Below are 12,875 nucleotides of genomic sequence, written 5' to 3'. Positions count from 1 at the left end.
CTATTGAATCTAATAACAGAGGTAATTATATTGAACTTGTTTATTTATTAATTACGTCGGATAAATAACCTATTAAAAATACATTTAAAGAATTAACTGATTGCTCCTGGAAGTCGGCTTCTTACAGAAACACAGCTTCCCTCTCATCAAATGTCACGGCACGCCACTGCTATATATATTGCCAGTATTAACACTTGGACTGTTGAAACTCCCAATTTTACTTTTTCAGTCTAATTTATTTCTCTTAACACCTGGCCATCGGATAAACCAACATTGCGACCGAATAGCCGTGGCGTCACGAAGTTAGCCTGCCACTCTGGAAACCCGAGATCGAATCCTTACCGTAAAAGACCCAGGAATTTTTCGGAGGCGTGGTCTATCCGAGATATATCAGAGCCGTATTCAGTACTGTACCGCAGAATTCTTGCTATGTTTAATTATGCTGCGATGCTGAACCCGTTTCTAATTACTTCTTGACTTTTCTTACTTCTAGAATTTTAACTACAGTAGTTCACTCATCCTCATCTTGTTTTGTCTATGCTAGCTTCTACTAGTGACTCATTACATTTGTCTCATCGTACGATTTGCGAGATGGCGCTCGTGTGGACTAAATATATTTTTTATAATAGTCAAAAAATTATTGCCATTATGGTAATTTATTTTCTGATGATTACGTCATTCGCCATTTTTACACAAGATCAGTCAACCTTGCTAACTCAGCATAACTGTTCAAGGATACTCAACATTTCTTATCTCCGCCCTCTTAGCAATTTAGATTTTTTACTTAGCAGTCTGAGTTACTGAACATGGGCAGGGTTTGTCTCTCATCGTCAGATCATCCCCACTGTACGTCTGGACAAATCACGATGGTCATGATTCAGAGTGGAAAAAGTAAAAGAAAATCATGTTTCGCAAACATTACAGTTTTAGACATTTGAAAAAATCGTAACCTATAAATTTCCACTGTCATCTGTCTGTCGTCTGTCTGTCTTTCCTTAATTTTAAGAACGGACTTAGATAGAGGAAAGATGCGACCAGACATGGAAACCATAAAGACAGAAGGCCCCAATTAATTATATGTGAACTTATGATGCAAACTAGAAGTCATGTTATTTCAATTCAAAACTTTTCCCCTGAAAGGTGTTAGATAGATGACCGGCTACGACTGTAATGTTAAAGGAAAAGTATGATGTACAGGGGCAAGCGACTATTAGTTTGAGGTGGTATTAATTAAATTTAAAATACTGCATATTTTAAATTTAATTTAATTAATTAAAAATGTGATTAAAAATTCTAGTCCGGCACGATGTCACAATAAATATTTGCTCGTTTTTAAATTAAAACACTTTTAATTTTATGCAGTAATGTTATTTAATTCGATGTAAAGTACTTATCGAATTTTCAGTTTTAGAAATAATCGACAAATATTTCAAAATGAATAAATCATAAACATTTATTTAAATAAATCAAACATTTTAACAAAATTCCATTGCATTTATTCTGTGTTGAACGAATGACTTCTATGCATGTAATAATTACTTTAGTTTTGCCTGAAAATATAAAACATTTATTATTATAAATTCAACAAAACAAATTAAAGAAAACAAACTGATAAACTTACTTCGATATGAATAGCTAACATAGGATCTTCCCAATTATTATCTACAAAAATTTGAGCTCTACCATCATTTCCAACGTTTACTTTTTTACCTGTGCATGAATTATTTTCCAAGTTACCAGATATTACATCGCAATAAGTGCCAGCAGGTAAACCGGTGAGAAAATTCTGATCTACTGGATGGTTGTCATTATTAATGACCAAAAATCCTTTCCCTTTCCTACCGAACGCAATTTGATGATAGTTGTTGTCCCACCAGTAATCTACTGGTTCGAAACCGACGACATTCCGAAATTTCACCATATTATATATTTGGCGCCATCTAAAATATCAAGAAATTATTTTCTTTGCTTCCACAATCAGAAGTTGTAACATCTTACCTATGCTCGCATACCCATCCGTTTCCGCAAGTCATATCTGAATTTCTAATCACTGGTTTAATGTTATAATTGTCATCGTGAGGAGGACCAATCCAATCATTTTTGTCCTTGCCATGTTCGATATGTCGAGGCCATTGATAACTACTCATTACACGTGGTAAACCGTAAGGCCAAGCTAACATAAAAGCAGAGGCCATCTTGTACATTCGTGCTTCAAAGAAAGTAAGGATGGTTCCAAAACCTCCGGCACCGTGTCCTCTTTGATTATCATGATTATCAATAAATGTTATCGCATTTCCACCAGGAACCATACCCCATTCCTCTCCAAAATTTTTCAAATACTTTAATCTCTGATCGTAATTCTTTCGTATTACATCACCTGAATTAAATAACTAGAAAAAATTAATTGCAATCTATGATTTTAATAACAAGAGGAAAATGACTCACCTAAGTGTTTTCCATAACGAAATTCAGTGACTCTTCCAATATGTAAATATTCGTCAGCTTTGACAGCTTCTCCGCCACCCAAATCTATTACCTCTTGAAAAACAAAAGGACGAGTATTGGGTGGAAAAAATTCAGTATTCAAATTTTTCAATCGATCTCTTAAGGCTTTAATATCAAAAGGCCACATATGTTTGGCAGCATCAAAGCGAAACCCAGCTACTCCGATATCGATCAGATAGTTTAAATATTCGGTGATTTTATCTCTGACATATTGTTTGCCTAGATTTAAATCTGCCAAACCAGACAACCCTTGAAATTTCGAGATATGCNTCAATCGATCTCTTAAGGCTTTAATATCGGAAGGCCACATATGTTTGGCAGCATCAAAGCGAAACCCAGCTACTCCGATATCGATCAGATAGTTTAAATATTCGGTGATTTTATCTCTGACATATTGTTTGCCTAGATTTAAATCTGCCAAACCAGACAAGCGACAATCACGGACCTATAAATAGCGATATAATGAAAGAGTCCGATTATTCAAAGTATGTATTGGACACATAAAAACTGATCAGAACGTCATAAATAAAAATTATACTTGATGTTTGTCTTGATAATTTTCAATATTCCCACTTTGGCTGTGGCATTTATCATTGTTGAAATCGCTTGGACCGTAAGGAACTCCATAATACTGAAGAGCACCTGGATCGAAATGACTACCTGCAGTGCCTTGACCTTTGCCAATGTCTCCGGTCATATGATTAATAACGGCGTCAACATATATTCTACAAAACGCAAAATTATTATTATTTCCTGCTAACTTTTATTTGTAAAAAATTGAGATGATATTGGATTACGTCAAAATAGATTTTAAAACATATTGTGTATAATGATCTTTGATGATGTAACAGATTCGACGGGCGGAGGGTCTGATGGCCGAGCGGTTAAAAGGGTACATTCTTTAATAGCGGTAGCTAACATCTCTGCTATCACGGACGTGCGCTGTCGTTTGTAGACATTTGGGAACGATGGTGAAAGAAAAAAACAGTCGTACCATCGATAGTGTCGTGATAAAGGAATCTACGATTATAAAATATGCGTTTTTAGAGAAAAAATTTAAAAGAAGGGCCTTCATTGTAAAATTTAACCATAAAATCGATTGTCTTGCCGACAGAGCATTCAAAGTAGCCACGAAAATATTAGAATATCGGCTACCATTCGAAAAAAATTCGAGATGACACTTACATCACAGCGCGCATTAACGCTCGCCTTCACAACTTTTCTCAACTGAATTTTCATTCATAAAACCACCTAATCAACATTGAAACAAAACTATCTGAGCCATGGAAGACGCCACGTTGCTTTCCACAGCAGGAATTTTTAAACAAATGCTACGCGCGCGGAGTTATACGGAAGAATAAAAGAATTTACCCAAAGTGTCAGTCTACCACTCAAGGGGAACCGGGGACGAATACAGCTGGGTCTGAAACCTCAAAAATTTTTTACTTCAAGATGGATCATCCCGGAATGTGGAACCCCGTCCTTCACTGTCCGACCACGCTATTGTGAGTCTGGCCGAACCCAGAATGAAAATGATTAAAGCCAAGTATTTTAATTTTGTGTATTGTCATTTACGGGAAACTAATTTATGAAACTTAAAAAAATAGCATTATTGTCAAAACTAAATGTTACCAGCCATCTTGTTGGATTGACATTTACCTTCACTCACAAACCAAATGCATTAATTAATAGAAAAATATCGCATTTCGCTTTTACTCTGGCTAGCGAATGTCTGTGTAAACTAATTTTAGTGTCAATATTAGTGTTATTATCCGAAATTTTCATTGTGATCTATAATTATAAATAAAATTATAATTGATAATTTTCTTGAAGTATGGCAATTAAAAATAACTTTTTATACCTGTATTAAAATATTACCTGACACCAGCATTATTACATCTTCTAACCATTTCACGGAATTCAGATTCAGTGCCACTTCTAGTTCCAAGTTTGTAACTGACTGGTTGATATCTTTCGAACCACGGTCTCTTAATTTCTTTATTCCAAAAGGGCTCCCATACGATGCCATTTTCGTTTGGTGGGGATATCTAAACAACCAACAAAAGTATCTTTAAAATTATTAAGAAAATGAGCAGAAAATATTGTCTAAATCCGATATAAATTATAAAGTACAGATAATTTAATAAATGTTTCCTTTGATATAGTTATATTGAATTTGGAGATCTGTATGATTTCTTGTGGAAAAATTATAATAAAATACAATGAATTCATATATAATCCAGAACCCAATTTTTTAAAATTAAAACCAAACAAACTTTGGTTATATCTTAATTATTAATAGTTTTGGAGGAGAAACTGACAATGCATATGCAGAAATTGAGAGTTCGAGTTTTGCTACGGTCCGATTCTTTTCTTCCAGAACCTTTTAAATTAAAATTAATTTATTTATAATTAATTTTATCAAGAGATGGCGGCCTAACCGCCTACCTCTAGTCAAATTACTTTATAATTAAAACTGGCCCGATAATCCGGTTGTTCGTTTGGTTATATAACAATTCTTTCGGAGTATAAAAGTTTACAACAAACATGCTAAATACAACGAAATAAACTAACTTAAAAAACAGAGACTATCTAAAGAGCATATGAAGAGGTCAATGACAAAACGTGATAAAGACACATTTTGTCAAAATAAAGATGAGTTAGACACTTAAGTACTGTACATGGTAAAAACCATTTTTCAGCCCGAAAATGCTTCATAAATGTAGTATAATGCATGCATGCGTTTAATTTTATGAAGTTATTATTAATAAGATGTAACAAGTGTAAATTGTCGGTTTTCATGCTATTAACAACTTTGTCTATTGTATTGTTTCTATTATCCGTAACAATAAGTATTTTTGGAAACGAAAACAATACACGAGAAAGTTCTGCAAACATATGATACTCAACAAACGGACAAAATCCAGTCTATAAAATTCATAGATCTACTATGGAACAATCACGTCAGGAAAGGAAAGCCGACAATGTTAAAGCTTCAAAACTTACTAGCGTGTAACGCAGAAAAAGACTTACACGCAGAACTGTGTATAGAGATGTGCGAAAGACATTGAAAGGGAGAGACAGAATAAAATTAATATTAGACTAGCATTACTCCATGAAAACGGAATTTTGTTTGTTATGATATAATTATAAACTAATAATCACTAAAAGCAAGGATCTTCTTTGCGGGCACGAAGAAGCCCTGAACCATAATGAAGAAACTAGGTGGCAAGATCGTCAGACGATATCACTTCAAAAAAGTGCGTCAGAAATTACTTTGGAATAGGAGTGTCGAAGGAATCTGTAAATATTTCTTCCTTATTATGGACTTTCTGAAGAAAAAATTTTTCCGGGGTTTCTTTACGAATGATCAGACTACTTTCACCTACTTTCCCTACCGTATTTTGTTTACAGGTGAGATCTATCGGAAACTCTCCCAAAAGTTCTCCTCGAGCTAGGCAGTATTATGAATAATTTGGAATTTTACTAGCAAATAAAATTGTTTAACTACCTTATTCTAGAGTCGTCACTTTTCTTAACAAATATGTCTATTATTTGATAAATATAGTATCAATATCATAAATTTTACCTGAACGCCTCCAAATCCAAAAGGACCAAGAAATTGTTCGCATTCATCGGCTACATCTTTCCAACGCCATTCGAACAGATGAACGAACACGCTCTTACCAGGTACTGTATTCGGTTCATAATATGAACACAGTACTGCTTGTAAGAACAGAAACAACAGAATAGTTACCATCTGAACCATTTAATACAATGGACCATCTGTAATATAAATAATACCTGTTTTATCTATGGAGAATGCATGTAGTATATATAGCTGTAACAAGATATAAAAATACACATTGCTAATTCCTACAGATAAAAACATTTGTAGACGATAATAAAGATAAATTCCATCTGCATAAATAGTTTTTATAGTTCTTTTTTATCATTATGGCGATCATTTAAATTTTTAAAACAGCTAATATTAAATTTTAAAAGTACATTAAACACTTAAATTTATAAGTCTGCAGAGAAAATTTAAAAATGTTCTAGAAATTTGAAGACAAAATTCTAAAAACTGAATTTAAAAAATATGCATATCATGCATATTTTGAAGTTAAGATATCCTTTATCTAATTATTATTTTAGCTTAAATAAAATAAGTAAAAATATATAATTAATATATTAATAGAGGAGAAGGTATTATGGAACACTGCGGGTATTATGGAACCACCCCATTTCGAACTGATAATAAAGGCGAACTGTAGCGGAATGTGGTTGAACTGAACTAGGCAGACATCCATAGCAAGGGGAAAACCCGTTTTACTTCAGTTAAACAGTTGTCCGCATTTAATCAGCAAGTTTGTTTTTTTCAAAATTCGCAAGTTTTGAATGCTAAGTAAATTTAATTATTTTAAAAATATAAATCGTGTAGTTGTAGGTTCACTGGTGCATGTATTCCGTTCCAGAGACTTAGGGGTACATATTAATCTGTGTGATGTTCACGTTTTTTAAATTTTGGTCTCGACAGACGTAAGTTAATTCGAGATGGCGATGCGTGAAATACGGACCCCTTTGGTGCTTTTACGGTAATATGGAACTCAACTCCTCCGAACTCTCTCTTTGCAATCAGACATTTCGTCCGGAGCAATTTGGGAAAAAAAACACTAGGTAGAAAGTCAATTCTTCTTGAGAATATCGAAAAAGAGCTGCCGGAATATATTTTTCTATTATAAAATCATTTTTGCGATAAAATACATTGGAGTAAATAATTTTGTAATTATTTAACATTTTTTGTTCTTTCCTATTTGTTTTTTGGCTACATTAAAGCATTTTTTGAAAATATACAGTAAGGTTCCATATTACCACTCGATTTTCTCTAAGCCTACTTTCGGACTTTTTGTACAAAAGCCTTCGAAAAGCATACTTATAATTACACTAGCGAAAAATCCAATTAGGAACATTTAGTTTAATAGTTACCGGTACTTTTCGCACAAAAAATGTGGGTGTAGTTATGATACCTTGTTTACAATTCACTAAAATGTAATTGGGGTTCCATAATACCACCTTCTCCTCTACTCTTATTCTTTAACTGAAAAGTGCAAAGTTGTTATTTGGAAAAAGAATATAAACGTTATAAAGAATACATCTTATAAAAAAGTAATAGAATAAGGGTATGATATTCAGATGGCATACAAAAGAACTCAAACACTTGTAATGTCCTTTTTTGGAAACAATGTGTCTTCCATTTATAATTTTTCATTTGTTAAACCTTAATTATAGGAATACATAAATAAATACAACCTTAGATAAACAAATTTAGAAAAGATTATAAAGTATAAATGAAATCAATCTTGAAAGTTCAAAAATTAGCATTTAAAAATGTAAATCAATTAAAAAATAGAGCAAAAATAAATAATATAAAATAAAATCCAGCAACTAGTTGCTCAACTTTCCCGGCGACATTTAAAATTTTGGTGACGCCATCTGTTATCATATTTTATTTTAAAAACTTTTTATGTTTTTAACTGTTATAAAATGACGAAAAGCTTAATTTTGAGGGTAGGGACGAATTTTATTTAAAAAATTGTAAATGATAATAACGAGTAAAATCGTAATTAAGTTCGACCCTACTAGAGATACATACCATCTCCATTATCTTCCCACCCTGAAAGTATTTTTATATTTATAATTATTACATGTATTTATATTTTTAATGAAATTGAAACAAATCAAACATTGCTATGACTTTTAATAATATTTTGGTACTTTTTGTGTTGTATTAATAAAAGGTAGTTTTTATAAATTTAAATTTTTAACAGACTAATGGAAGATTTATCCAATGCAGACTGCTACTAAAATGCTCTGCTCATTTAAACAAACTGTTCAACAGAAATCCCGCTAATGTAAAACATAAGAGAAAAAATAGGAAACGTGGAACAATGGTGAACCGCTCCCTTACCCGATGCTCCGTAAATGGATTCGACTATATATATATACATATATAAATAATACTGTCCAAAGAACAACGATGAGAAAGATAAAGAACAAGACATGGTAAAAACCATTTTTCAGCCCGAAAATGCTTCATAAATGTAGTATAATGCATGCATGCATGCGTTTAATTTTATGAAGTTATTATTAATAAGATGTAACAAGTGTAAATTGTCGGTTTTCATGCTATTAACAACTTTGTCTATTGTATTGTTTCTATTATCCGTAACAATAAGTATTTTTGGAAACGAAAANAAAGTGCAAAGTTGTTATTTGGAAAAAGAATATAAACGTTATAAAGAATACATCTTATAAAAAAGTAATAGAATAAGGGTATGATATTCAGATGGCATACAAAAGAACTCAAACACTTGTAATGTCCTTTTTTGGAAACAATGTGTCTTCCATTTATAATTTTTCATTTGTTAAACCTTAATTATAGGAATACATAAATAAATACAACCTTAGATAAACAAATTTAGAAAAGATTATAAAGTATAAATGAAATCAATCTTGAAAGTTCAAAAATTAGCATTTAAAAATGTAAATCAATTAAAAAATAGAGCAAAAATAAATAATATAAAATAAAATCCAGCAACTAGTTGCTCAACTTTCCCGGCGACATTTAAAATTTTGGTGACGCCATCTGTTATCATATTTTATTTTAAAAACTTTTTATGTTTTTAGCTGTTATAAAATGACGAAAAGCTTAATTTTGAGGGTAGGGACGAATTTTATTTAAAAAATTATAAATGATAATAACGAGTAAAATCGTAATTAAGTTCGACCCTACTAGAGATACATACCATTTTTATCTCTCCACCCTCTCGACCTTTACTCACAAAAATTTAATAGCATCAATCTACTTAATAAGCAAACCACCCTGCAAAATTTCAGAAATATAAATACCAAGATAATATACTGTATGTAACTTGAATATAAGTTACTGGCAAATATTCACAATCGTTCCGGACTTCCGATTATGATATCTTAAGACACAAGCTGANATAGGATATATCTAAATAAATACAAGATATAAATAATTTTAAAAATTTCAGAAATATAAATACCAAGATAATATACTGTATGTAACTTGAATATAAGTTACTGGCAAATATTCACAATCGTTCCGGACTTCCGATTATGATATCTTAAGACACAAGCTGAATTTCTAAAGTCAACGTTGCGCAAACGTTTGCCTAACGGATTGAGATTTGTCGTTCCTTGATCTTATGTCAACGTTATGATATCGGTCGGCATTTGCAAACGTTCCTAAATTCAACGTTTTGTCTACGTCAGAGTACTGAAGATCTACTAAAGCAACCTGCTTTCGAGTTGTTCCTTCTGATTATGTCACCGCTTTACGTACTGTACAGTATGTGTCATGCTACAATTGGCTGATTTAGAATGTATTGTTTTGTCTGGCGAGGAAAGTAATTTTTTACTAAAAACTAATAAAGTTCCTGAAATGATATAATGTTTTTACTAACCAATTAGTGACTGGTTAGAGATTTTTCCATTATAAATTTTTTAAATATAAATAAATTCTAAATTAAGTTAATCGATATTGTTATTTATGATATCAGAATATATTTATTCGATAGAGATATTTATTTATTTATATTTATTTCACATATAAAAGGAAATGTCACAAGACAATTGATATCCTTTCCCCGATAAATAACGCGTGTAAAAAAGAATAATACAGTATTAAAAAGCACAGGAGTAAAATCTTAATAACTCCTGTGCTTTTTGTCGAAAATTTCTGAAATTTTGCAGGAAGGTATGTTTATTAAGGAGATTGATGCTATTAAATTTTGATAGTTAAAGGTCGAGGAATGGGGAGATAATGGGGATCGTGCGTATCTCCAGTAGGGTCAAACTTAGTGACAATTTTACTCATTATTAGCGTTTACAATTTTTCATAAAACTCATCCATACCCTCAAAATTAATCTTTTTGCCATTTTATAATAGTTAAATATATAAAAAGTTTTAAAANATTGTTATTTATGATATCAGAATATATTTATTCGATAGAGATATTTATTTATTTATATTTATTTCACATATAAAAGGAAATGTCACAAGACAATTGATATCCTTTCCCCCGATAAATAACGTGCGTAAAAAAAGAATAATACAGTATTAATTAAAAAGCCAAGAGTAAAAACTTAATAACTCCTGTGCTTTTTGTCGAAAATTTCTGAAATTTTGTAGGAAGATATGTTTATTAAGGAGATTGATGCTATTAAATTTTGGTAGTTAAAGGTTGAGGAGTGGGGAGATAATGGGGATCGTGCGTATCTCCAGTAGAGTCAAACTTAATAACGATTTTACTCATTATTAGCGTTTACAATTTTTCATAAAACTCATCCATATCCTCAAAATTAATCCTTTTGCCATTTTATAATAGTTAAATATATAAAAAGTTTTAAAAATAAAATACAAAATAGTTATAATTAAAGTTACGCTACTCAGGCCTGTCTAGAGCCCGTTCTTGTGGATGTATTTTGATGAAACTTGGTGTACACGTTATATGGACCAAGGGAAAAAGAAAAATGCAAAAGAAATATATATTTAGTTCGAATTTTTACACTAGGTGTAAAAATGACGCATGAAGAACAAGAAACACAAAATGGAAACACGCAAAAGGTTTTTATTCACAACATTTGTTCAATGTGCAATCCATTTTGTGTTTCTTGTTCTTCATGCACCATTTTTTCACCTAGTAGTAAAAATTCGAACTAAATATTTTTTGTTTGCATTTTCCTTTTTCCCATGGTCCATATAACATATATACGAAGTTTCATCAAAATACGTCCACGACAATGTGCTCTAGACAGGTCTGAGTAGCGCAACTTTAATTATAACCACTCTGTATGATAACCACCAAAATTTTAAATGTTGCCGGGAAATTGAGCAACTCGTTGCTGGTTTATTTCAATTTCATATGATAGAAAAGACGAAATTTTAGTAATAATTTTAATATCTCTTCCGCAACTGATGTTGCTAAAGATAATTCTCGTCCTTTCTCGTACGAAATAGTTAAAGTATTTCTCATAGGAGGAATCGTACCGATAACGTTGAAACTATTGTAAACTCGTAAAGTTGTATTTAGGAACTCGACCACAGAAAGGCTGAAGAGAGATTATGTAAGAATAAACCTAAAATGAATATTTGACAACGTAAATATCAATTATAAAAGCTTTCTTCCTAATCTAATACCGACCAGTGAGAACTTCTAATAAAAATAAATAATAATTATAATAATTTATGCGATTTACCATTTCAATAACAATAATTAGAAATACATAAGACATATTAAAACTTACCGCACTTATTCATATACTATTACTTGAATTTGAATTATATTCTCAGATAAAACTTGATCAATATTGCTTAAATTTATTATTTAACTAAAATTTATTTACTTAAATACTGTCTTTAAAATTTTTAAGATTTTGAATTTTAATCTGAAAAATATTCTAATTAAAAATGATCTAAATAAATATTTATTATAAACAAGGATATTTATCAGTTTATCTACAAACAGATATGATTTTATGAGTTCATATAAACCAAACTTGCTTTATTTAATTAATAAAAACACTTTAAAATTACATATTTAACATATTCAAAAGATGCAAAACCTATTTTTTAATGCATTTAAATTTTAAACCTTTTAAAATTTTACATTAACACAAATTATTATTTAAAAACTCAATAATTTAACAATTAAAAAATTGGTATTATTTCTTATAAATGCTCAATAAATACATTTATTAAATTATAACTAAAAGGATTAATTTACAACTAAATAAAAATATAAATTGAATTGTTTTTGATTTAAAAGTTTTAATATTTAATGTTAATTTAGAAAGGAGTTTGTTATTTATAAATTCTGATTATCAATTTTGGAAAAATTTAAATAAAATTAAAGAAACAGGCTACTCATTCTAATGTTTGAACAAAGGTTAAAAATCAGACTTTGCTCACTTGTTTATATATTAGAAAATGTAAGAAATTTCTATTAAGTAATAACTTTATATTACACATTACTTACATTATAAATAATTTCTATTTAAAATACTGTAATATATTTTATAAGACTTCTCAGAATCAATCAACTTTGTAATATTTTGATTGTTTTTCATGTTTATAAAATTATTTCATTTGGGTTGAAAGTTTAACATATGATTTTCAAAGATTTTTGNAGTAAGATGAGCATTCTCGCCATTTCTGAAATGAAGAGTTACTATTTCTACCCTTTCAGCAATTGTGTAAACCATAACGATTATGTGTACAAAAATTCACAATAAACAAATAATAATCTTAAATTCGAATTGAATCACTATGTGGTCAAGCTTAA

At 30.5% G+C, this 12,875-nt stretch overlaps 1 protein-coding gene across 5 annotated transcripts; it reads right to left on the bottom strand.

Moving 5' to 3' along the window:
- Positions 1–1,435: 1,435 nt before the first annotated feature.
- Positions 1,436–12,605, bottom strand: LOC111626535 (pancreatic alpha-amylase-like). Of its 5 annotated transcripts, none has more exons than XM_023369940.1 (10): positions 11,839–11,952; positions 9,576–9,968; positions 6,095–6,291; positions 4,384–4,553; positions 3,044–3,230; positions 2,785–2,950; positions 2,446–2,601; positions 1,999–2,377; positions 1,622–1,940; positions 1,436–1,550 (listed from the first exon to the last, which is right to left on the bottom strand). In XM_023369940.1, the coding sequence occupies exons 3-10, from the start codon at positions 6,272–6,274 to the stop codon at positions 1,536–1,538; spliced, it is 1,572 nt and encodes a 523-aa protein (XP_023225708.1). In that variant the 5' UTR covers positions 6,275–6,291; positions 9,576–9,968; positions 11,839–11,952; the 3' UTR covers positions 1,436–1,535. The 5 variants fall into 5 exon arrangements, with proteins under 5 accessions (XP_023225708.1, XP_023225711.1, XP_023225710.1 ...); XM_023369943.1 differs by lacking the exon at positions 9,576–9,968 and adding an exon at positions 11,582–11,670 and having other exon boundaries at positions 11,839–11,854; XM_023369942.1 differs by lacking the exons at positions 9,576–9,968; positions 11,839–11,952 and adding an exon at positions 12,570–12,605.
- Positions 12,606–12,875: the final 270 nt, after the last annotated feature.

This window comes from Centruroides sculpturatus, unplaced genomic scaffold, assembly GCF_000671375.1.
Source record: "Centruroides sculpturatus isolate CEXI.00-Female unplaced genomic scaffold, Cexi_2.0 scaffold398, whole genome shotgun sequence".
Classification (NCBI taxonomy): domain Eukaryota; kingdom Metazoa; phylum Arthropoda; class Arachnida; order Scorpiones; family Buthidae; genus Centruroides; species Centruroides sculpturatus.
This window is presented reverse-complemented; position numbering and strand designations above follow the sequence as displayed.

Excerpts from the sequence above, each read along its gene's own strand:
- LOC111626535 (XM_023369942.1), bottom strand. The coding sequence starts at position 6,274 with ATGGTTCAGATGGTAACTATTCTGTTGTTTCTGTTCTTACAAGCAGTA. Across the intron at positions 3,231-4,383 it reads TGTAATAATGCTGGTGTCAG|AATATATGTTGACGCCGTTA; the intron begins GTAATATTTTAA and ends TGCGTTTTGTAG. Across the intron at positions 2,951-3,043 it reads ATTATCAAGACAAACATCAA|GTCCGTGATTGTCGCTTGTC; the intron begins GTATAATTTTTA and ends CGCTATTTATAG.